We start from the raw sequence: 26255 nt of genomic DNA, 5'->3' as shown, positions 1-26255 counted from the left end.
AAGTGCACTGTTTGTGTCTGGAGGGAAATTAAATTTCAGAATGGATTTGGAACATAGTTTTCTAGCTTCTAGATGTTTGGTAACATTTTATAGGTTTGACTGAAACTGAGATACTTGCCCAGGCTTTCCTCTTCATCTTTGGTAGCTATGATACCACCAGTGTCACTCTCAGTTACATCCTTTACAACCTGGCCATCAACCCTGATGCCATGCAGACCTTGCAGGAAGAAATTGATACCAACTTACCAAAAGATGTAACGTCACGGTCATGGGATTCATTACCAATTTTTAAATAGCTCAAACAATGTTTGCTTACTCCTTCTCCTTGTTCCCTCCAGGCTCCAATTTCATACGAGGATCTGACCAATCTAGAGTACCTGGACCATGTTATTAATGAGTCAATGCGCCTGCTTCCTACTGCACCACGGCTTGAGAGGATTCGTAAAAAACCTGTCCAGGTTCATGGCCTCAACATCCCTGAAGGAACCCTTGTTGGGATTCCTCTGAACATTGTACACATGGACCCACGATTTTGGAGTTCACCTGAGAAGTTCAGACCAGAGAGGTAAGTGTATGATAAGCAGAGACTCCTAGGGGGGACACCAAAAAAATATTAATAGTTTAAACTTATTTAAAAGTTGTATGTTTACCCATTATTGTAAACATTTATACAAAAGTAGTTAAATATCAAACAAACCATGTCATTAAGTGTAATGAGTGTAGGTGTAACTAAAGTAAAAGTGGGGAAAGAGTCGGAGCTGATGCGGGAGGTGAAGCAATACCAGCTAGATAAATTTGGGCTCACCTCAATGCACAGCACCGGTTCTGGAACCAAACTCCTGGAGAGGGCCTGGACTCTCTCCTTTTCTGGAGTTGAGAGGCGCTGGGCGTGTTCGGGGATACTCACAAGCCCCCACCCTAGCGCCACTGTGTTGGACTTTTTCCCGGTGACGAGAGGGTCATGTCGCTGCGAATTAGGTTGCGGAAAGAGGCTCTGATTGTTGTATGTGCATGTGCACCGAACAGCAGTTCGGAGTACAAGACCTACTTGGAGTCTTTGTGGTCCTGGAAGGGGTTCCTCCTGGGGACTCTGTCGTTCAACTGGGGGACTTCAACGCTCTTTTGGGCAACGATGGAGGAACGCTGTGGCTTCAGGGGTGAGGAAGCAAAAACCCGGGTGTGGGAAGAGTTCAGGGAGACTTTGGAGAAGGACTTTCGGTTTGCCTGAAGGAGGTTCTGGCAAACCATCCAACGGCTCAGGAAGGGAAAGCAGGGCTTGCCCCAGGCTGTTATCAGCAGGGGTGGAGAACTGCTGACCCGGACTGGGGACATCGTTGGGCAGTTAAAGGAATACTTTGAGGAACTCCTGAACCCAGACAACACGTCCTCTGAAGAGAAAGCAAAGGCTGAAGATCTGGGGTAAGCCTTATCACTAACCTTGGCAGATGTCACTGAGTCAGATAGAACGCTCCACTGTGGCAAGGCACCAGATGTGGATGAGATTCACCCTTAAGTGCTAAAGGCTCTGGACATTGTTGGGCTGTATTGGCTGACAAGCCTCTTCAATGTCGTGTGTAAATCTGGCAGTGGCAGACCAGAGTGGTGGTTCCCCATTTTCAAGAATGGGGACCGGAGGGTGTGAGGGGGGTATTGCAGGAATATGTGGCCTCGGGGCTGTTGTTATGAGCCATCTGGTCCCTGTATGACCAAAGTGGGAGTTGTGTCCGCATCCTTGGCACTAAGTCAGACACATTCCCAGTGTGTATTGGCCTTCGCTAGGGTTGCCCCTTGTCACCGGTTCTGTTTGTGATTTTCATGGACAGGATCTCAAGGAGCAGCCAGGGGAGAGGAGGGTTTCCAATTTGGAAGCCTCCAAATCTCATCTCTGCTTTTTGCAGATGATGTGGTTTTGTTGGCTTCTTCATGCTGGGACCTTCAGCAGCCATTGGGGTGGTTTGCAGCGGACTGCAAAGCGGCTGGGATGAGTGTTAGCACCTCCATGTCCAAGGCCATGGTTCTCTGCCAGAAAACAGCGGATTGCTCTATCCGAGTGGTGAGTGAGTGCTTGTCCCAAGTGAAGGAGTTAAAGAATCCTGGGTCTTGGTCACTAGTGAGGGTAGGATGGAGCGTGAGATTGACAATTGGATTGGCTCAGTGTCAGTAGTAATGCAGGTGTTGTGCCGGACCGTTGCGGTGAAGAGGGACCTGAGCCTGAAGGCAAAGCTCTCGATTTACCGGTGGATAGTCATTCAAACTCCTTCACCCAAGGTCATGAGCTGTGGGTAGTTACCTTAATAATAAGATTGCAGATACAAGCGGCTGAAATGAATTTCTTCCAGAGGATGGATGGGCTCAGCATTAGATATAGGGTGAGGAGCTCCTTCGCATTGAAAGGATGCCTCCCTTTGGAGGTATTCCGGGCACGCCCAACTGGGAGGAGACCCCGTGGTTGACTGACTGCGCCTGCTGCCACCGCGACCCAACCTCGGATAAGTGGAAGAATTATTGCAGCTGCAGAAGATATGACTAAAATATTTCAGTTTATTGCCATTTGTAGCATGAAAACCACATTGGAAAACATTTGCAAGAGGTAGACAGTACAATTGGATACGGACACAGGACAGTGAGTTTAAAAAACAGGCAATATAAATATAAATAAAAAGGAAGAAGAAATAAAAACAGAGCAAGTAAGGCCACATGAGCGACATGCCCATGAATCATGCAGGCTTGCTCAGGCTGCGCACAGCGCAAGGGAAGAAACTATTTGCACGACGGGACGAAGTGCATTTAATAGAGCGATACTGTCTGCCCGAGGGAAGAGGAACAAAAAAACTCACAGCAGGATGACCCGTGGGGTCCCTGGTGATGCTGAGGGCACGTGACAGAAGCCTAGCACTATAAATCTCTAATGGCAGGCTGACACCAATCATTCTACCTGCACGGCGAACTACTTTATTTTTTCTCCTGCACAGTGCGGTTACTAAACCAGACTGTCAGCGAGCTGCTGAGGATGCTTTCGATAACACTCCTGTAAAAGTTATATATGATGTGTCCGTTTAAGGTAAATTATTTTAATTTCCTTAAGAAGAAGAGACGCTGTTGGGACTTCTTGACAATGTCACTGGTGTTTAAGTGCCAGCTAAGGTCATCTGAAATAGTGGCACCAAGAAATGTAAAACTCCTCACCATCTCTACGGCCTCACCGTTTATGATGATGGGAGGCTGGGATACCCTTTCTCGTCTGAAGTCAAAGACTAACTCCTTGGTTTTGGAGGAGTTCAGGATTAGATTGTTTAATTCTCTCCATCTGACTAAGTTTTGTACCTCTGATCTGTAGTGCGATTCATCATTTGACTTAATGAGTCCAATGACAGTAGTATCGTCAGCGTATTTTACAATAACGTTATTATCATGTAAAGCAGTACAGTCATAAGTACACAAGGAGAACAACAATGGGCTTAGAATGCAGCCTTGCCAGTGCTTAAAACAAGTTCATCAGACAGACAATCTCCGATTCGAACTCTTTGAGGTTTCAGAGTCAAGAAACTAAAAATCCATTCACGAATAGCATCACACAAACCAAGGCACTGCAGTTTGTGTATCAGGTTTGAAGGGATAATAGTAACAAAAGCAGAACTATAGTCTACAAAGAGCATCCTGACATAGGATTTCCCCTTGTCTAAGTGTTCATAGACAGTGTTCAGGGCCACAACAATAGCATCATCCACTGATCTGTTTTTCCTATAAGCAAACTGCAAGGGATCCAAGGAACTAGGAATCTGACATTTAATGTAGTCAAGCACAAGCCGCTCCAGGCATTTCATAAGGACTGAGGTAAGTGCAATAGGTCTGTAGTCATTGTGGCAGGTAACCTGTGACTTCTTAGCTACAGGTATTATGGTTGATTCCTTAAAACATCTTGGTACAATGCGGCGCTCCAGCAAAATATTAAACAAGTCTGTGAATACAGGGGCAAGCTGCTCAGAGCAAGATCTAGCAACACGAGGGGGGATATGATCTTGGACAAAGTGGTTTGGACTTGCTGTAGTGTCAAAGAGAGCCCTCTCTGGTCACTAGAATTGGAGGGGATGAATGGGTTTGTAAGAAGAGATGTTTAAACCCTGCCACATGTGACGGGGGTTGTTACCAGTAAAGTGACCCTCGTTCCGTTCTCCGTAGGAGTGCTTAGCTGCTTTTATCGACCGCTCCAGCGAGTATCTGGCCAGCTTATAGCTAGTGACATCACCAGATTTAAAAGCAGTGGCACGGGCCTTTAGTTTAAGTCTGACATCATTATTTAGCCAGGGCTTTTGGTTGGAGTGTTGCTTAACAACCTTACGGGGGATACACAGGTCTATGCAGAAGTCAATATATCCAGTGACAGCGTCACAATGTTCCTCCAGGTCATCAGATTTAAAAACAGACCAGTCAGTGACATCAAAAAACCCTTGTTGTTGAGTTTCAACAGCTTTAGACCAGCATTGAATAGAGCAAACAGTCAGTTTGACTAATATACTCCTCTGTACATATGTGGGTAAGAGAAAAATTGACACATGATCGGACTTACCGAAAGGCGGTCTCGTAAGGGACCGATATGCTGCTTTTATGTTGCTGTAACAGTGGTCTAAAGTTTTTTTTCCTCTTGTAGAGTGATTCACATGCTTGTGGTAACTATGGAGGACTGATTTAAGAAGACAGTGATTGAATTCTCCCGCTGCTATAATCACTGTGTCAGGGTGGGAGCTTTCATATTTATGAATGATATCCGCAAGCTGCGGTTGTGACGTCAGCCCGAGGATGAATTTAAACAGCCAGTATAAAAACAGCTGCAAGCTCCCGTGGAAGATAAAAAGGGTGACATTTAATGACCAGGCATTCGAGGTTTGTGGTGCAGGTTTTCTTCATCCATGTCATTGGCCCAATCTTCTGTGCTTTGCTTGCTGGTGGCTTTGGGCCTGACTTTAAATACTACATCTAATAAGTCTCTGTATGATGTTTTTTTTCTTCCACACACTTGTGTCAAAAATGAATCTCTCTACTCTCTCAGTGGTGATTTCATGATCTTTAGAGCCTCTCTGTTTGTGTGTGTGCGCAGGTTCAGTAAAGACAGCAGTGAGGAAGTGAACCCATATGCATTCATGCCGTTTGGGCTCGGTCCTAGTAATTGCGTCGGGATGCGTTACGCCATCCTCACTCTGAAGTTGGTTCTTGTCCGTCTCCTGCAGAGTTACTCTTTGGAAACATGCAAAGACACCATGGTAAGAGTTTATTCACATGTGCTTTCAGACTGTCATTTAAAGTTGTCTCTGATAAAACTTACTTTTCTTCCTTTAGATTCATTGATCAACATGTGTCTCCCTCTAGTGGCTGACCTTTTTGCTTCAAAAATAACCTTATCAACAGTATTAAGACTCACACTAGCCTAGCTGATAAAGGTATTTATTTAACAATTAAGACAAAGAATAGGAGTCACAGGTTTTTATACTTTTCTTTATTAACTTTACAACAGGATATAAATCAGCTCCACTCCTCTGAAGGCTCTGTGAAAGTCCACTGTGAAACAGTTGAAGTTGTAGCTGTAGTTCTTCTCAGGTATGAATGTCTGAGGTTTCCCTATCGAGGTTGATTAATAAGACATTCATTTAAAAAAAAAAAAAAAAAAAGAAGAAAATGAAATGCGGTGTGGAGTGATATCCATCTTTGGCCTCAGTTATGTTGATCTGCGATACTTTACTGTTGAGATGAACAACATATTAACCATTTTTGCACTGACGTTCATGTTTAATCCAATATAACTAATGAGTAATACATACTTGATGAGATTGAGATTCATTTTCAATAACGGACAGAAACAGAAGAAAACAATTCAAAGATATAAAGGCAAAGGGAAACCTTAGCGTAACCACAGAATAGCCAGCAGAGGGTGCCTGTATGAGCAGTGTATCTGTGTGTCAGCTTCTTTCAGTGCATTAAAAAATAAATTTGAATCAAATCAAGACTTATTATTAAAGCAACATAAAAAATCAGGTTCATAACACACTGAGTTGAAACCTTTCACTTGACATAAATGTGCTGGTTTTTATGAGAAATGTCATTGTTGCTGTTTTGTGTTGTGAATTTACACTTCTTCTGTTGTGTTTATTTGTTAGAAAATAATGTATGTTTTCTGCCAGAGCACCTGAATAATGTTACTGACAGTTTTTAAATGTAGCCTGAGATAGAAAATTTACGTGGTCAAAAGAAACCTTTTATCCCAGAGAAGTGGTAATATCTTGCATTAAATTTAAAAACCTTGGGAATTCTGCTACATTTGTTAGAATTATTCTAATTTCTTAGTATCTGTCAGTTTTTTTATGTATGGCAATTTGGCCCAGTTGGCAGGTTATTGAAATGGTTTATAATACAAGTGTGTACACAACCACACATTCTTTCACACATAGAAAATAAAAAGAGCAGCACAGGCTCGCTTATAAACATCCAGGTTGTAAACAAATGCTCTTTTTCATATGAAAGAGAGAAGTATAAAACTGTACTGCCACAGTGTGTTGTCGAACAGCTCTATGGAGTGACTACTGCATCTGAAAAAGCAACAAGAACACAAACAAAATGTGTGGTAAAAAATTTCAAAGGATTACATTACGAAGCCTTTTGGGGTCCTGAGTTTATCAAACATGTAACAGACGAAAAGGCCAGAGTCCATTTAACGAAGAAACCGTTGAAAAGGATAGACAAACTATTTGAAGCATTTCTATCTAGATTTGACAGTTGTCCAGTGTGTAGTGCTGTCCTCTTCCAGCAAACAAACAAAATCTATTGTTTTCTTTATGTCCATGGCTCCTGTTGGTGACATTATGCAGCATCAGTGATGTTGACAGGTTAATGAGTTTCAAAGAGTTGCTCATCAGATAGGAAAGCAGAATTATCTTATACAGAGTCAAAATGATCCTTTACACATTGAAGATGATTTTAAGACTTGTCTGAGTAAATAATACTACTTTATGATTGCTGTGAGTTTGTCACACTTTAAGGGTCACATAGTATACTCCCTTGTTACAAGTTTAAATAAGTGTCAGAGCTCCCCAAAACATGTCTGTGAACTTTCTTTTTTAAAAAAAAATCAATTCTGAACTTGTATTTTATCATAATCATAAACCCCTCTATTTCAGCCCTGCTCAGAACAGGCTGCTTCTGTAGCTTTAAATAAAAGTAAGCTGTGTCTGACCACACCCCTCTCTCGCAAAGATGAAGTGGCTTGGGCTTTCTTGCTCCATGCCCAATTGTTTATGTTGGAAAGGCAGACTCACAGGGCAGGACAGTCGCGTAGCTGTTGGATTGTTACCCACTTGGGGGAGGGGTTACTGCCCTTTGTGTTGTCACAAAGGGAAAATCTCCAAACAGCTTGTTTGAGCACACATTTTCTGAAAGGTGGAGGTTTGTAGACAGGCTAGGGACACACTAGTGTTAGAAAACTATGGTAAAGTGTATTTATATGTGACCTTTAAATCAAAGTATAACATATTTAGAGAGTAAAGCTCTAAATTAACACAAACGTCGTTGTTAACTTGGAGACGTGAGGAAAATGTCTGTCAGCATGCAGGCAGATAGTGGCCGAAGAGTTATACAAAGTCAGATCCAACACTCTACTTCAAGTTCCCTATCAGTACCAGAATTACACAAGTAAAGATCAAAGATTTTACTCTACACTTACAAACACCATCCCACTGATACCTGGCAGCAGTCTGGTACAACCGCAAGTCTTGGAACACCGGTGGGTTAAAGAAGCAGTTTGTAAGATTAAGTGGTATTATGTGTTGAGGTTGCAAATGACAACCAGCTGATGGTTCCTCTAACACTTACTGAAGGCCCTCTCTCAAAATATATGTTGATTTGTCCATTCAGGGCTGCTGTAAAAACATGTCTGACTGTGTAAGAGAGGACCAATCCCTCTGCAGACATAGAAGCTCATTCCAAGGTGACAAAAACATTTTTCCAGTTTCAGGGGATAATTGACAAAATGAAACATACTACAAAGTTAATCATGATTCCCCTTAATCTTGAACACTGGTTCTTTAAGCCCCACACTCAAAGGCACCTTGGCAAATGCTACAGAGACAAATGTACCCTCTTCCGTTTTTTGGATTTAAACCCACAACCTTCTGGTAACAAAATGTCTTCTTTAACCGCTGTCTGCCACACAACTGTTGTTCCAAAATAAACTTCATCACATAGTTATCTGGTAATAATCTGTTGCCATGACATCATCATTACAGTATGGGCTGATACACAAAAAAAAAAAACACTGAAATGGGTCTGTTTTCTCATATCACGTGGGGTAACTCCATGATGAGCAAGTAGGACTTTTAAAGCTGCTACACATAAAACTGCTGTAACAGAACTGACATAAAAATAAAAAAAAACATGAAAAGGACTCTGGGAAAAAAGTAACAGGATCCAAACTTATCCATGGTGTGTCAAATGACTTTCGAAAATCTAAGACACCGGGGTGCTGGATCTTCTTCTCCTTTTTTTTTTTTTTTGCATGGCATTTTTCGAAAGTGAGGCCGCGATTGTATTTCTGGGATGTCCCGTCTACTGTGAGAGATACAAAAAAAAAGCTGAGGTCTTGATGCACACACAGCTTTCTTGGGCAAAGTCTATAGATTCCAAACTCCACTTGCTGCCTACAATATTTTACCAGCTACCCATCTACAGAGGAAACATTTAACAGCCACATATCAAATGATACCAGCACCTTGCTAGTGGTACTTAAACCGTGTATGGATGTTTAATATGGAAAAGACCCGTTAAGGCAATCACGTTAAAGCAGAAAAACAGGGTCTTTTTTCTGTCAGTTGCATTGGTATGTGCAGTATAGCTTCATTAGCATTGTAGCTAAAGTTGCTAGAAGTAGTATCTAAACATTTGAGATTCCCAAACTGAGTTTTTATAACCAAGTTCAAAGCCTAAAGATGTAAATCTATCTTGTATTTTGCGAGGATAATAAACAAAAAGCAGCAACGTCTGAATTTAGATTCATTATTTTTTGTAACAGAAATAGTTTTTTTATCCTTTAATCATCTGGTAAACACCCAAAGGTGCAACTTCTCCAAATCAGAGCAGCTTGTTGGGTGGTCAATAAGGTTTGGAAACATTTATAATGACTCAAATGGATCAAATGCCAAATTTAAAGCGACTCCTTTGATTTGGGGTCATAAAATGTCATAAAATGACTCAAACTGAAAGATTAGCACCATCCACCAACTAACTGCTAGTTAAATCTGCATGTGGCTGCTTTTCCTAAATCAGAAAGAAAATGGCTTCCTTTCAGCACTGTGAGTAACCCAGTAAAATAATGGAAGTGACTTGAGGGGAACTAGTTTGGATTTGAGTGTGCTCTGAGAATCCAGCATTGGTTACTGAGTGACGATCCTGTTTCTTGTCAACAGCACGAGGAAAAACTCGTCCTTGTTTCTGGATCACTGCAGAGATCTCGCTGACTTTCTTATCAAGAGCAGGCTGAGGTTCAGTGCCCTGCTCACGATCTGTGTCAGGACTTTTCCTGTAGCAGGATGCTTCATTGTTGCAGGTATTCTGTTACCTGACAGTTTTTGTGATCACAATTCCAGCCCCAAAGTTTTCCCAGCAGACCTTGCAGCTTCTACCGACGGGGCTGGTGTCTGGAATGCCTGGGGAAGGAGGTGGGGCTGGAGGAGGACGAGGGCGACATGGACGCCAGGGAGGCGGTGGCAGCGGCGTCCTCCGCCTCCTCTAGCTCTCCCGCTCCGTGAAGCTCCTGGCTGACGCTTGACTGTAAGGCGGCGGGGGTCAGCCACTCTTTGGGCAGGCAGCTCTGCAGGAACGGCACGCAGGAGCTGAAGTAGGCCAAGCGGTTTACCCAGCGAGGGATCTCCCTCCCGCACAAGATCTGAGGAGAAGAGACACAGCAAGAGTGAGGGGAGGGGGGGAGATATAAGAAAGAGGTTATTAAAGATGTTATTTCACAAGCTACAGATAAATAAATATCAGTAATGCATACGTGTAACACTTTGCCTCATCGTTTACCAGCTCCATGTGTAAATGATTTTTATTCTACTGTTTAGTTGTCAGTAGTGTTAATGTTGAGTTTTTTGTAGTTTCAAACTTGGGACTGGTATGTTGTGTGCATCATCAGCGCCCTCTTCTGGCCCTTGCAGACTTGACTATGTACAGACTTGATATGTATGCCTCATGCTGCATCCTGTCTGCATTATATGACTATATTTCTACTGCTATATTGTGTTTAGAGCAACTGTAAGGCAAAAAATGTCCCTCTGGAATTAATAAAGTATTTCTGATTCTGATGTAAGATTGATTTCTAATAAGCACTGTAAAAAGTTTTTTTGTTGTTGTTGTAAAATGTTTATTTCAGAAGGTGGTACGTTTAAGAGAAGTCATGTACGCTCACAAGGCTCTTCAGCTTGTCTTCATGATTTCAACATCACCTTGTCAGCGTTTTACATCAAAGGTGGTTGTGAGATACCTGATTAACATACAGTATGTTGTTACTAAGATAAATGGCATGTTAGAGCCAAAAGGGATTTTTATACATATAAGAAAGAGTAATTAATGCTGCTAATTTAATACATAGTTTAGCATACAATGCACTTGCAATAACTCAAGGCAGTGTACTACATTGTGTAAGTCAGTATAGAGAGAGATGCTTAAAGATGTTGATGTTTATGTGAGATACTTGAACTGTACTGCAAACGAATCAGAGACAAGACGAAGAACAGTACAGGAGAGGATGTACCGTGTTTAACTGAACCTCATCCTGCAAGGTTTCCCCATCAGCATTGCTTTGACATAAAGAAGAATGATGCTCATTAGCTGGAAAGAGATGTATCATTTTTACATGGATGAATAATAAGCTTCCACCTCCATTGGGACTTGAGCCTTACACATGGCCTGTGGGAGTGTAAATAAATGGGACAATTTGAATCAATGAGCATGAATTGCATGGAGTGTCTCCTGCTTTGTTCTCAAAAACAAAATGTTTTCATGTTGATCGGCAAATGTTTGACTTAATCCTGGCCCGTGGTTTTAGAGATTTCTAGGTCGGAAGATTTCTCAGAGAATCTTCTGGGTGTTATTAAGTGTGGATAATCTTATAGGGGGGAAAAAGGTCTTGCATGTGCAAATGCATAACTGGAAAATACATCTGTCCGTTCTTGTCTGGGGAGACCAATGTAAAGAATTGTAAAATGTATTCAATAGCCTGGCTTTCTCTGTCCATAACAACCATAAAAAGAAATTCCAGTGTCCTACTGCTTGTGCACCGCTATTTTAGTAACCGACTCATCTACTGTAAGCACCGACTTATTATACTTGAGGATATCTGCTTGGGGGAAGACCTTTTAAGTCTCTGGTGGATTTCTCTCTCATCTCTCCTTCCCTTCACAGACGAGCTTGCAGACACAGGCTGTTGCAACACTGTCAAAGTAAAGGTCTAATTATAAACACTTATCTCCATCAGCTCTATTACAGCAACTCAAGACGAGCGGCTTCCAAGAAACGCATAGTGTTTCCCAGTCAAGGCTTAATTGTGATTTCATCTGAACATTCACCAAAGCTGCTGATCGTCTGTTTTTTTTTAAGTTTGTATTTAAAACGTTTTATTGAGGAGGCAGGAATAAACCACTCAGTGTTACAGATGTATTCTCTGTTTTTTAAGTTTCATGAGGACACACAGGCAGGTGGTTTATTTTTGTAAGGTTTATTTTGGGGGTCTTTATTTTAGATATAGGACAGTGGATAGAGTCTGAAATCAGGGAGCGAGAGAGAGAGTGGGGAATGACATGCAGGAAAAGAGCAATCAAGTCGGATTCAAAACCGGGCCGGGATTCAAACCCGGTCTGTACATGGGGCGCACGCACTAACAACTCTGCCACTGCCACCCCAGTGGATTTATATTTTAACTTCAAAAATGTTTTTACAAGAATTTCATTTAACTCACTAGGCAAGTCCAACAAATCAGTATCAAAGACACTTTAAAATGTATAAAGTAGGAAGTAGGGATCAAACAAACAACCTGCTGAATAAACCCCCCCCGCCCCCTCTGTCTGTGTTGTAGATGAACAACAGCAGTGTACAAATAATCTACTTACGTTACCAGATGTTAACAGTGTACGGGATGTGGATTTACTTTAAAAGCATAGGACTGACCTCTGAGTTGCATACACTGAATCCTTCCAGAGAATGAATGGTATACTTGATCTTTCAAACAAACATCTACATGCAAATCATTAACTTCTCACTGTCTCTTTAAATCGACCTCACAAGAGGTTACAGTAAGCATGGCAATGCAATCCTGAGGGGGCAGGCTTGCAGCCACGTGGTGTCAGCTGTGGGTTTGTTTCTTTATACTGTATGTATGATCTGTATGTTTGAGTTTGTGTGTATTAAATGGATTTTTATCTCATATTTTGATAAGAATTTGCATTTGACATTGCATTAACTATTTATTTTTCTTTACATTAGAAATATGTGGCTAGAGTCTGTAGGTTTTGTGCATGAGCAATGTGTGTTCTTCCTGTGTGTGTGTGTGTGTGTGTGTGTGTGTGTGTGTGTGTGTGTGTGTGTGTGTGTGTGTGTGTGTGTGTGTGTGCGCCAGCTGGCTCTGCGTGTCTGGACTTGTAGTGTGTCGTAATCCCCATCTCATCTCTAATCTGCTAACTGTAAGACTCCCTGCTCATTAGTCATACAGGGCTACACTGACTGAAAGCACACACTTTTTTACAAGGTTGCAGACACACACACACACACTGCTCAAGTGCTCAAACTCAGAACACAAAAAATAATCAACCCAATTTTTTTTTTTTAGAAATGGCTATATTTTTATTCTACACATACATTTTGCTCTAAAGTGCATTAGTGTGTACAAACTGGTATTAAAAATCAACATCAGTGTGTGTGTGTGTGTGTGTACACATACCTCTGACAGTGCTGAGGAGAAGTGGTTGCAGTTCTTGTGCATGAGGTGGTAGGCGTTGCCTTTATACTCCTTCCCCATCTCCTCGACTATCCGCTCCACATCTTCCTCTGTGAAGTCTGTGCTGCCCAACACTATGGCTTCTCTGCACACACGAGGGGGAAGAGAGAGAGTGGAGGCGGGTGTAACTATTTATTGTTACTCTCACTAAGGAAAGTTCAGGAACAACTTCCAGGCATTTGGTTTTAACAATGCCCAATCAGTGGGTCTTGAGCAAATACAAACAATAAATACAAACAGATATGAAGCATTCACCTTTATTTTAAGATTATTGTTTTGTTTTTTTTTGCCCTTATTTGAAAGGACGGCTAGAGACCAGAAATGTGGGGAGAAGTAGTGGGAGAAGACATACGCCAAATAACATCAGGACCAGGAGGCGATCCTGCAACCAGAGCAACGAGGACTGTAGCCTCTGGATGTGGGGGGCCTGCTCTGCCAACTCATCTAAACCAACACTAATGCATTTATCACATTTCTAGAACATAATAATTCCACAGAGGCGCAGACCTGTCCTGTTAATCATTTACAAATAAATATCATGCCTTTCTCAACACACTGAGCAATATAAAGGTCAACGGCATTGTTAAACCACTATGTGCCTCTCAGTGATACATCAGTATTTGAGACAATGGTTTTTAATGTGTGCCAATAAAAAAAGAAATACAGGACAAAAACTATGTCCAAACTTGTCCACCTGTGTTTTGGCATAAATCATGGTACAGGACGAAAAAGAAAAAAAAAAGTCCAGATATTGTCCCAATCATGTGGGTTCATCTTTTGAAGGACATGAATCAAAACTTCATCCATTCAATATTTATTGAAACATTTGAGTCTGGATCAGTGTGGCCAAGCTGCTAGCATGGCTAAATTCAAGTCACATCAAGTTGAACAAAATCAAATCAAACACAGTCAACTCCACACATCGATCTACCAGGTTGATCCCTGAAGTTTCAAGGACGGGATATCTTGATCCAAAGTTTTGCACTGGGACAGGCACACCTGATAATAAAACCATTCAAGGCTTTCAAATCGAAATATCTGAATTGGCCTCTAATAAACATTTCTACTGATATGGGCGGCTGATAACTCTACGATACACTTTATTTATACTTTATCCCCTTGTGGAAATTTGTCTTGGACTCAAAGTGCTGCCAAACATTCAGCTGCTTCCCCTCGAATCAATAAATAAAAAAACAATAGAAAAACCACATCCGCACATAAACAAACAGGCACATACCAATACAGAGCAGCATAACATATATTCCACATTACCCATATTGCATAAGATATGCAAAAACACAGCATGAGAGATAAAAGGTATGCACAAAGGTAAGAAAATATAAAAAAGCATACAGGGACACCATGACGCTATTGCACAACCTACACAGCTTTACCAAACATTATTCAGAATTTTTATCGACGTGGGAACAAAAGATTTTTTAAAGCGGTTCAGTTTATATCGGGGGACTCTGTATCGTCTGCCAGAAGGTAGAAGCTCGTACTCAGAGTGGAGGATGTGAGACGGGTCAGACAAATACTCCCTGTGCCTGTGTTGTCTGTGTAAGGTTTACAAAGAAATACATATGGCTTTTTCTAACATGAAAACAGTTTGGTTATAATGCCCAGTGAATGTGTTACTTGTGTAGTGAGTACACATCATTTATTACAACTCCACTGCAGAAGAGACTTGATTGCTTCTATTAGTAGGTGGAACAATTAAGAGCATATATTGGTGCCATTAAAGCATCAGCCAAAATGAGTAGTAAGATATGAGCATATTGAGAATGTATCAATATATATCTTGCATGTCTGCTTTTGGTAACACTTGGTACATTTTGCATTCTGCAAAGAGAAAAGCAGTGTCTGATTTATGGGCATTAGTCCCCGATGATCCATCCTCATAGTCTTGTGGCCTTGCATAGAGACAGCAAGTGCGTCTGTGCAAGGGTGTATGTGTGCCAAGCAGAATCTGTCTAAAGCCACAGGGCAGATCAACTAGAGCAGAAGTAATACACAGCAGTACAGCAGCTCTGGGTAGATTAACACACACAAACATACACACAGAAACACAGACCCTGGGCTGATTGTGTGGGAGTCCTGATATCGCACCACAAGAACACACTGTAATGTAAAAGCAGTAAAAATAAGACACATACTTCACTCATTAACCCTTTTCACACATACGGAAATCTCCTGGAAAAACTCCGGAGATTAGGCTACCCGGAGGGACTTTAGGCTATGTGTGAACGCAAACAGCCGCATTTTTCGAGCGGACTTTCCCCGGCCAGACCCCTAGTATTTCATCCGCAGAAAATCCGAGTGAGCTGATGTCTGAATGCGGCCGCATATACTCCGGAGATTTCAATTCGAGCCAATGGGACCCGAGTGACGTTTATATACAGTGACTGCCTAAAGTGTCTGCACGCGACCACTACGATCTCCGTGCACGCAATTAAACGGCTGCATTGTGTTTTCTGTTCGTCAGTATGTTGTTCTCCTCTCTTTTGTGGATGTTGTCATTCCATTGGATTACACATAGCATTGATATAAAGGCAAAGATTCTCATTATAACGTCGTGTAGCGGACTCTGTTGCTTCGGCCGCTACTTCCGCGTTGTTTATTTACGTCATGTCTTACCTCTGACAGGGATAGTCTCCAGCTGTGAGGAGCATATGTGAACGGCTAGGTCGGGAGAATCTCCGGAGCGGTCCTCCTGCAATTATCTCGATATTCTAGATATACGGCTATTTATGCTGGGGGGTTTTTTTGCCTCCGATTTCACACTTGTTCATTTCAAGATCAAACCATTTCCCCCCTTTATTTTCTGTTTTCTCTAACTACCGCTAGTGGCTCTAACACAAGTTAGCTGCCACAAGCCATGAAGACAAAAAGTGTGAAATCACAAAAATGTCTGTCACATGCTCTACACTCTCTGCTCTCGATTCATGTCTCTGCCATAGCAGCAGTAACCAGCAGGTTCTATTACAAGAAAGAGTGAGCCTAGTTTTAACCATAACCAAATGATGTGGCAACAGAGTGACTGTTGGACAGGGATTATTTGACTGACAAGTCCCCTCATTTTAGTGATCAACTCACCCTGACCCTAAAACACAAAGAACAGTGAAGTGTTTTGTATTTACATGTGAATATATTTATCTTACTTTGTATTTTTATGTTTTTCTTTCTTCTTACAGTTCTTCTGTCACAAGGATAATAAACGAAATGATCAAATGTCCCGTACTCACTTGAACTTGAATGTCTCGCCCAGTTCAGTTGCTTCCCCTGGTGTGATCTCAAAGACCCCTGAGAATGGGTATGGGTGTCCGCCATAGGCGAACTCTAAGAATAGAAAAAACACACACATAAAAAACTGAAAACACACTTTAGAGTGGCAACAAGCTTCACACAAAAATCGTTTGTTGTTTAATAATAATAATTATAAACAGCGAAGGCCAGAACTAACCAGGCTTTCTTTCTGTGACAACATCTAAAGAGAGTGAGTCAACTGATATGTGTGGTGTCATATTTCAGAGTAATCGTACCTCTCCCATAGATCTCAATCCCTGAGTGAAAGACACCGATGCCCAGAGTGCTGGTGAACTCATTGATCCAGTACTGAAGAGCAAAAGAGAGACACAATCATTAGTGATGCACACACAGTTATAACATTCTGCATCTCAAACGTATATACATAATAATCCTAGTATGTAGGGAACTGTCCAAAATATTCACAATGCAGTAGTTGTGTTCACTCGTTTTCTATGTTATCTGCTCTTATCTAATTATCGTACCACATCACTTCAGTTCAACAATAAATAAAAAAGAAAAGTAAACAAGTGCTGGTCACTTACTATTAAGGCCAGAAAAAGTCTCCTTTATTGTTTTTTTTTTTTTTCATGGTTTGCAGACATTATGCAAATTAAAGCTGTAAATAATCCAAACAATTCTCTAGCCTTGAAGAGGCTGCTGCACAGTTGACTTCGGCCCAAATCAAATATTCAAAGATTAAATGTATTTACAATCCGTCTTTATACCAATGGGGAAATCGTTCCAGAACTTAAGACCAATGCAAAAATGAAACTCTGGTAGTCGTACTCACAAATAAAGCCTCATAAGTACTAAGAGTTACTCCTAGTGACAGAATTCTAAGAACATTCTTAGAATTAGGACATTTCCCCCCTCAGAGTTAAGACTAGATCCTTGTAAAGATGAAAGTTATTCACAAAGCCTCTTAGCCCTTAAGATGCCTCCTAAGGTGTCAAACTGTTAGGAGTAGTGAGGAGGACTTTTATAGGCTTAAGAGTTTCTCAAGCTGAGGAGAAAAGGGAGAAATGTTCTGCAAACACTACATGAAGAATATTTTTTAATCATAGTTTGGCCAAACACACAAAAAGTGATTAATGCAGACGTTTCAATCCATCTATGACTTGTTCAGTACAATGTGAGACGTGCATGTTGAGCTTCTCCACGTGTGTTGCCTCCACAGGTGCATCCAATCACTAATTAAAGCTCTACACATGTTGATGCATGTGAAGAAGCTGCTGTACAAGTGGGCATGTGATTTTCAAACATTTGATGTTATATACTTTGAAAGCACGTCTTTCAAATGATCACACAGATGCTGACCTCAAAACAGATTATATTTATGTTCAATAAACTTAAAAAAAAGAGAATTATTTCATTATTTTTCTGAACACTAAATGAGAATTTACTCAAATCATTCATCGTTGAAAACTTCTAGGCTCATGCTTTTTAAATGTGCTATATAGAAAAAAAAATTCTTGACTAACAGCTTGCAGAGGAAACAAGTGTTTGCACTTGCACAAGTGCACGTCTCGCGGTACAAAAAGCTGCAGTGCAAACTTTCCTGCTGACACATAAAAATAAGTTACAGCAAGATTGTGCTTTGCTTTTTTTCATTCTCTCATTGCGCTGAATGCACTGAATTGCACTCAGCAGGGGAAAATCACAAACGATTCGATCCGAGTGTCTGATGTTTACAGAAGATCTCGTACTCACACAGACAATAAAGACAAGCTCACATACAAACGCATGGAAGGGCACGCACAGGATCCATTATTTCAGCAGCTGTGATCTCACAGTTCCATCCATCTTTTTAGTCCTGTGTCTGTTTAATGTCCTGAGGCTAAGTGGTGATTGGTTGAGCTGTTGCTAGGCAGAGTTTACTGGAGTGAAAACAGCATTTTTTTTTCCCCCCACAGAGGATGGAGCCAGGGATGATGTGATAGAGAGCATGATTGACTTATCAGGAGGCTAAATAATAACTCAATCTACAAGTATGAGGGTACATTTAAAATATCATACCATTAACAATATAAGTAGAGTTTAGTTCAGCTGTATTTTTTACGATGGCTGGGAAGTGCAAACCAAAATTACAAAGCTTTTGCAAAGCTTCAGACAAATAGACGTGAAACGTGTTATACAGAGTGTATGGTGATTGAATGATGTTTCGTCCGTTTTGTGGAACCCACCCGAGATAGTTAACACACAGTTTTTCCGTCAAAACAAATTATTTGGCGGCTCACTCAATCAATTCTGGGTCACTTCCAGCATTTGGTTAATTTCCTTTTCGTCAAGATTTGATGTTTTTGTAAATTTGTTCGGGGACTGGCAAAAGTGTTCTGCCGATTGTAAATTTGTCTCCGCGCTCCTGAAAGTGTTTCACATCTTGCAAGTTTGTTTTCTTAATTGTAAATTTGCCTTGTCCTTTGGTAACAAAGCATGTCATTTTGTTTTAGAAAATGTGAAAATTCATCAAATTGTAAACTAGTCTCAAGCTTTGCAAAAGTGTTTCATACTTTGTAATTTTGGTTTGCACTTCCCAGCCACCGTAATTTGATCATACGTTAACGCAAACAGTACCAGAACGGAGTCAAATGTCTGAACATTTTGGCATTATGATTTTTGACCTTATACATACACCCAGGCTTATCAAACAACCAGACCTATCAATAACCAGAAGAAAATCAGCATGTTGTTGATAAAGAAAAAGTGATTGCTACTTAAACCTACTATCTACATTTTGATATATTTTGCCAAAACACTTAAAAGTGTTATTAAGTATATCAAAAAAAGGTGTTTTTTTATTGTCTTATTAATAATTAACTCATCATTTCAGCACTAGTGAGATTTCCTGTCAAGACACAGAAGCAACCTCCCTCAGTTTGGGTGTAATGAACTGTGCACAAAGTACACAGATGTTTATCAGACTGAAACCACAGCAAGCTATGTTAAAACTGTTCTCTTACTTCCTGTGAAGTGTGACGCAAATACTGCATGTAGCTGCTCAGACGTAGCAGTGGCAGAGCTGGCGGTATCTGCCGCACATCTATTTGCAAATTCTGGAAGAGTCTATCTCAAACTGTGATCATCAAAGATGACTGTATCACTCTTTGGCTGTACTGAGCACGTATGATGAAGACCACACCTGTGAGCTAAAACTATAGTGACAGGTAATACAACACTGGCAGGCATTCGCATGTGTGTGTTGTACTGTTGGAAGTAATGTTGGAAGGAAGGGCCATGTTTATGACTTCAGAAGAAACATGAGATGTAAAATGAGAAGGGAAGTATAACCATAGAGAGCTGGTCTGAGAGTTGACTGAACAGGTTACTTGTGATGGCATGTTGCAGATGTTGGCTGGCATTAACATTAGACAACAGCTCTGTTGCAGATGTTGGCTGGCATTAACATTAGACAACAGCTCTGACTAGGAGACCATTCAAACAAACACCTTGACCTATGATTGTTAGTTTAGTTAGTTTAAAAATCCTGTGCTGCTCAAGAAAGACACACAACTATTTTAGAAAGTGATGCAACATATTCATACACCCCAGAGTGAATGATGAGTCATCAACAACTATTTCAGGTTTTCCAGGACATGACAAACTCTAAAATTTCACAAAGAATATCAATGCACCTGCTTTTCTAGTACGAGAGTCTATGAAACAGAAGAATCACAAACAACAGTGCAAATATAAACCCCTTATTTTATGTACCGGTAATAATAGGAAATACATTCAGTGTTTGATTACTACTTGATTCTCCTTGTATTTCTTACATTTAATTCCAATGTCTATGTATGTATATGTATACAAAATCTCCCAACTTGTCATATAGTGAATGAGCAACTTCCCACCATTTCTTACATTGCCACTGACAGGGGTTTTTTTTCTGCAGAAAGAATTCCTCAAATCATCTGATCACATTAAAAGAATGAATCTGTAATTCTTTGTGTGTTTCTCTAAGAACAGGAACAAAAGAAATCTGTGTTAAAAAACAGCTGGTTCTGAGGCTGAATTAGCTCAAATAATTTAAGCTTTTCCTCACTGCTTGTATTCGTGATCCGGGGCTTTTTCAAAGAACCAAGAGCTTTAGGTGGCGGCAGTCCAGAAAACTTAAGACTCAGAGAATCCTCAACAGCATTTAAGTTTTAGATAAGCAGAAAAAAGTACATTTTTAATCTGCTGCCTCAATCCCTCTGAGTAGTTTTGTATGGACGCCCAAACATGTAATAACAAGAAGCAGCCAAAGGATGAGTAGCTCTGTCTGAAAATATGTTAGTGAGCTAATCTCCCTAAACACACACACACACCTCAGTGCTGAAAGAAGACTCTAATCTCAGCCTTCATTACTTCAGAGCTCATTAAATCCTTCCTCCTCCCACACATCAGTGTGGCCTGCCTGCCTGTGTGTGTGTGTGTGTGTGTGTGTGTGTGTGTGTGTGTGTGTGTGTGTGTGTGTGTGTGTGTGTGTGTGTGTGTGTGTGTGTGTGTGTGTGTGTGTGTGTGTGTGTGTGTGTGTGTGTGTGTGTGTGTGTGTGAACTTGCTGATGCAGTAAGTTCCTGTAAACTTAATCATCCCTCTACATATATTACTTTTCTATTAATATTTAAAACATTTTTTTTCATTTTCATTATCCTACAGTTGTAAGTTTAAGCTGCAAAGGAAATTACTTTTATTATTATCATTACTTTTAAGTCTTAAAGTATTAAAATGTTTGTTTAATGGCGTATATACATATACTATTATGCTGCTATGGAGTGGATTGCTGCCTTTCATTGTATCCGACATGCAATGACAGTAAACTAGCAATCTCTCTATCCATCCATCCAGCCATCACATGCTGTAGCTCAATACTGTCGTTTTCTTATTTCAGACTTTTCTCTTGAAATGATAAAAAGTCAAAAATGGGAGAAAAATAAGTGATCCAGTATTTGTGTGATCATATTATTCTATACTGTGAAAAGGAAATTCATAGCAATGAACAAAAATGAAAAAGTGTATATAAGCTATAACTCACGCTTTGTTTTCCATCTGCTGTTCTTTGTTTTGTTTTTCACTTTGCCCGTGTTTGCAACAGGTTTTCTCCTGAATCAACAATAGGTGCAAAAAGCTTTTTTTTTTCCTTCTCTCCACCCAGTTGGCACCAATTATGTTGAGGGTTGCTGATTACTAGTTTGAGTTTCAGATGAATGGATCAAAATGATGTGAAAGTATTGCCATTATGCCCAAGCCTCACATCCAATATCAAAAGTATGCATGCTGAGTGAGAAAGCATGAAATGACTTCTTATTGCGATAGCGATGTGCTCAAAATCTCACATCGCCATAACTTTAAAATGAGGGTTCATTGTGCAGCCCGAGGGGAGGATGTTGATCAGTGTTTCTAAAAGCACAAGGTGATAACCTCAAATAAATAATTATTATTTTACCAACCACTGTGGGGATTTTTTGTTGTTGTTGAAAATATTCATATTTAAAGAAGCTGGGATCAGGGAATACAGACTCAAACCAATAAATCAATTAGAAGTAGTAAGCAATCTGTAATAATAGTCAACAACTGATGCATAAAACATTACAGCTGCACTACTTTAACACTCTGCAGCAGACTTGTGCCAACTAAAACCACACTGCAAAGGCTTAATAAGTAAATGAAACGCTACCAACCAGGAGCCAAATGCTTTGGAAAGCTGCTGATAACAGATTCCAAGTTGATTATTTACTCCAATCAAATGACCCCAGAACTAAAGCAAAACATTTCTGACATTAGCCGTGCAATGTGTCCAACAAATGTTCCCCCATGGAACACCACTGGCAGTGGACGCAGGGATGCCCCAGAAACAACACACCGCTGTACACCCCCAGCTTGTGTCTCTCTCGTCTGAGCACTCAGCACTGTGTAGATTACACAGCAGAAAAACTCGATTAATGAATTCATCCAGAGCAGCAGCCACACCGATACTCTGACAACGAGACGCAGTTAAACCTATTACCCCGATACGTTCTCTCACACTACACACACTCAGACATAGCAGTCCTCAGTGCTGGCAGGCGGACAGGCGGTGTGCAGATAATGCTGTCTCATTAGAGCAGCACACTAAAGCACTCAGAGCTGGCCAGGAAATCCACTTAGCAGAGATGGGAGCAGGACAGCCTGGGGAACTGAAGAGAATGGGAGAAGCTGAAGGATGACAGTGAGGTATGGGGGGGGTGGGGGTGGGGGGTAGGTGCATTGATGTGTGTATGGTTATTCCTGAAAGTCATGTGACAGTATCAATTCTCGTAGGGAAAAGAGGGATTCAGCTTTTAATCCAATGTGTTGTCTTATTTGTACAGTTTGCTGACTTCCATTAAGACAAACAGCTAGTCACCCAACCAGTCACTCAACTTGTGATTCAGCCAATAAAAAAAGGTCACCGTTAGACCCTCAAACAGCCTACTTATTGATTTCACTGAGACCTCCATGTCGGGTCATCTCTGAGAATGTTCATTTTGCACAGCATACAGACTTTTAACTACAATGGATCAGAAATGTAATGTATCAGTAAGTCAGTTGACAGGATGGTGGGCAATAATATCTCTGATCCTTTATCCATCAGGTCTTACAATGGTGGTCTGGCAAAACTGGACATCTCAAGACATCATTGAGGGCTTAATGATATCAAATATGGGATTCTCTTCATTAACCTCTTTCATTCCTGAAGTTGTCAGACACAGCTTCAAAGGAGACGGAATGAGTGTTTTGAAGTTGTAGATGTAGTATCCGATCTTATTCCTTTCAAACCAATTTACGTATTTAGCACAATGACATGACAGGTGCATCAATCTTTTTAGCTAATTCTAGGTAGAAAGGCAAATAAAAGATTTTTCTTTAAATGTCAAACAAATAATCCATCCCTTGTCAATATTGAGTCAAAGGCAGCACTGAGTCAGACTCCAAACTGTAAGTCAGCCACACAGTCAATATGGAAATGGTCACTTTAATTTATTGATATACTGCATGTTTGAAGTGAGCATGTATTTTCGATAAGTTAGTTCAAATGGGCCGACAGGAAGTCTCACATTCAGGTGGTGAACATGTAGCCGTATTCCCCAGCAGTCAGTCAGTCAGTCGGTCGGTCGGTCAGTCAGTCAGTCGGTCAGTCAGTCCCCTTTACAGCACTCAGGTCACAATCAATACACAGAGGAAGTGTTTAAAGTGGGGGGGGGGATGAATGAACGGACCGAGTGAGCCCATTGTTTTCAGCTAACACCAGAACGCTGCTGTAAACAAGCCAAAATCTTGTTCCCACAGTTGCACAAAAAAAAAAAAAATTACAAACACCAAAAATATGGGTGTGTGAGTCTTTCTACATGCACAAGCAGGAACCACAACATGATTTTAATTAGTAAAGTGTTCACCGTCATTCTGTCTCTCACTCACACACGCTCTAACATACAGAGTCAGATCTTAGACCTCTATGTGATAACGGTAGCTTAGTTAACAGGAAAGAGCACAAATTACTAGTAGGTGGAAGTGTATATGTGTATATGTGTGTGTCTTTCAAATAAGCAGCTTCTGTCAGCTTTTTGCATGTGAAAGTGTGCCAAGGCCCCTGCAGTCGTTCACATGAATGGAAGTGTGACTGAGATAAAAACCACTTGGAATAGAAAGAAGCCAATGTGGACCACAAGTCAAGTGAAAGACACGAGGAAGTGAAAGAAAGAGGGGGAGGATGGTAGGAGAGGAAGAGAGAACACTAGGAAAGAACATAAGGCAGGAAGGAAAGGATATGAAAATAAAACAAAACACAGTAGTTGTAGGATAAGTTGAGTGAGAGGAATCAAAGCAGTGTCCTGATTTCAGTGTTTTGGGCTACTATAGATCATTTATTGCTCTATTCCTCTAAAAACATTGTCTGTAGCTCTTAACGTCAATCTATAGCCTCCAACTGTCTGACCTTAGGCCTGTAATGAAATACAGACAATTCATTCACATTCAGGGAAGACAACAGAAATAAAAAAAAGATTAAAAACTGGAAAAAAAGGACAAAAAAAATATTCAGTCGACAGGGACATGAGCCTCTCGTTGGACCAAGAGTAAATTCCACTTAATGTCTTGGGAACTTTAAAGAGGTAAGGCTGAATATATCTTTCAACAAAAGCCTGTAGTCACCAAGTAGTGGTGATGTCAGTGTACATTATGCCAGCCTCTGTCTGCTTTAAAACCCCCTACCAACAAAACTATTCCCGTTTAAAAAAAAAAAGGTACCATCTTCTCCTCCCCAGTCCCTGCAAATCAATCACTGATTCATCAACAGATCAGTCCATTTCTCCCCCCCATCCTTTTTATTCCCACTGAGTCACTTCTACATGGTGACACCATAGTGACTCAAATTCTGCCTCATTCCACAAGACATGCATCCCCCCACCACCTCTTCAGTTTTCCAGTTTTCCCATTGTTATAAATCAAGACCGTTTTCTTTTTAGCAGACTGAGCCTGACACACATTTATTATCCAAACATACAGAAGGAAACACCTGGTGCGTTACTCATTGTTTCAGTCCTACTACTGTACATGTTTTTGGCAACATCAACTTAGAAAGAACAATAAGGATCATTTTTTTGCTCACCTCTCCTGATATGGAAACCAAACATTGTCAAGGTCCCACATGTGAAGCTAGTGTGTTCTTATGAGCCAGCTGCAGGTTTTAAAGACAGTCAGTCTGCTTTACTTTCTGATAAGTGACAAAGCATGCTCAATAAACGACTGAACCACAGTCCCTGATGTGAAGTAGCACATGAGTGTTGTACACGTCCTTTAAGATTTCTACTCACCATATCATAAACGTTCAGGATGATCGGCTCGTTTGCCATCACTGGCATCAGGATGTTCTTCTTCTCTGCGGGTCTTTTTCCTCCACGCACCCACCCACCCCCCACCCCCCTACCACCCCTCTCCCAACACCTTCCTTCCTTCCTTCGGTGCGAGATCCACTAAACTCTCGCCCTCCAAAAATAGACCTCACTCCTCCCCTTATTCCGAGCACTTTCACGACAGATGATCAGCTTGATTACTCGATTTCACAACCCGGTGTAAAAACGTGCCTACGATATTCTTACTGTCCAACATCTGACTTGGCTTTGTCCAAATCCTCTCCCCCCCCCACCCTCCCCCGTCACGGAGCAGCAGCAGCAGCAGCAGCAGCGGCGGACAGATGAGCCCACTCGCTTGTCAAAACGGACTGGCTTGCTAAAACCCGTTCAGCTACCGAGGTCGAAGTGAAAAAAAGAAGCGGACTTTGCAGGAGAAAAATCGTCGTACATGCGTCGTTTTGGCTTGGAAAAATCGTCAATCAATTTCCCCTACAGACTAAATCTTCAAAAACACATGATACTGAGGTGAAAAAGGCAGAATATGCTCTGAAAGAAAGGCTTGCTACTCCCTCGTTGGTTAGCTAACGGTAGCGCCACAACAGGCAGGCAGGCAGGCAGGATGCGACCGCTGGGAGAAAAAAATTGGACGGTCTGTGTGGGCGAGAGTGGAGGAACGATGATTCCACGCTCGATTCATAAAACTCGATGCGCTGTGTATTATGGGTAATGGAGTTCATAAATTCCTGGAGCGAAATTAAAAACGCAGAAGTCTATGGTGTACACCCTGACAGATATAAAAGCTCAAAGTAAAACATCAAACAACTGATCACTCCACATGAAATGAACAAATGACAATCTTCTATATCAGATATTTTTGTCAATTCTTTGTAAAGCACAAACGCCAAACAATCAACTCATTTGCACATCACATCTGAACTCTGTTGTGTGTTTTTGTCTTTCAACATTAAGGTTTTCTAGTATTTTTTTTTAAGACCAAATAATGAATACATTATTCAAGAAAATGATCATCATTTCAAGCTACTTGTGATAATTTCATCTGGCTTTAAAA

General features: G+C 41.0%; 1 protein-coding gene and 1 long non-coding RNA gene across 2 annotated transcripts; one reads left to right on the top strand and one right to left on the bottom strand.

The window, feature by feature from the left end:
- LOC136180403 (uncharacterized) lies at positions 1–5693 on the top strand. The gene is made up of 2 exons (XR_010667080.1): positions 1–565; positions 5096–5693. It is a non-coding gene; the product is annotated as an uncharacterized lncRNA (long non-coding RNA).
- Positions 5470–26237, bottom strand: LOC109998334 (deubiquitinase DESI2). The gene is made up of 5 exons (XM_020653127.3): positions 25148–26237; positions 16570–16642; positions 16273–16366; positions 12971–13112; positions 5470–9925 (listed from the first exon to the last, which is right to left on the bottom strand). Exons 1-5 carry the CDS (start codon positions 25193–25195, stop codon positions 9659–9661), a joined length of 624 nt encoding a protein of 207 aa, XP_020508783.1. The 5' UTR covers positions 25196–26237; the 3' UTR covers positions 5470–9658.
- Between the last annotated feature and the right edge of the window lie 18 nt (positions 26238–26255).

This window comes from Labrus bergylta, chromosome 10 (genome assembly GCF_963930695.1).
Source record: "Labrus bergylta chromosome 10, fLabBer1.1, whole genome shotgun sequence".
NCBI lineage: Eukaryota > Metazoa > Chordata > Actinopteri > Labriformes > Labridae > Labrus > Labrus bergylta.
This window is presented reverse-complemented; position numbering and strand designations above follow the sequence as displayed.

Excerpts from the sequence above, each read along its gene's own strand:
- LOC109998334 (XM_020653127.3), bottom strand. The coding sequence starts at position 25,195 with ATGCCAGTGATGGCAAACGAGCCGATCATCCTGAACGTTTATGATATG. Across the intron at positions 16,367-16,569 it reads GATTGAGATCTATGGGAGAG|AGTTCGCCTATGGCGGACAC; the intron begins GTACGATTACTC and ends TTCTATTCTTAG. Across the intron at positions 9,926-12,970 it reads TCTCCTCAGCACTGTCAGAG|ATCTTGTGCGGGAGGGAGAT; the intron begins GTATGTGTACAC and ends TCTTCTCCTCAG.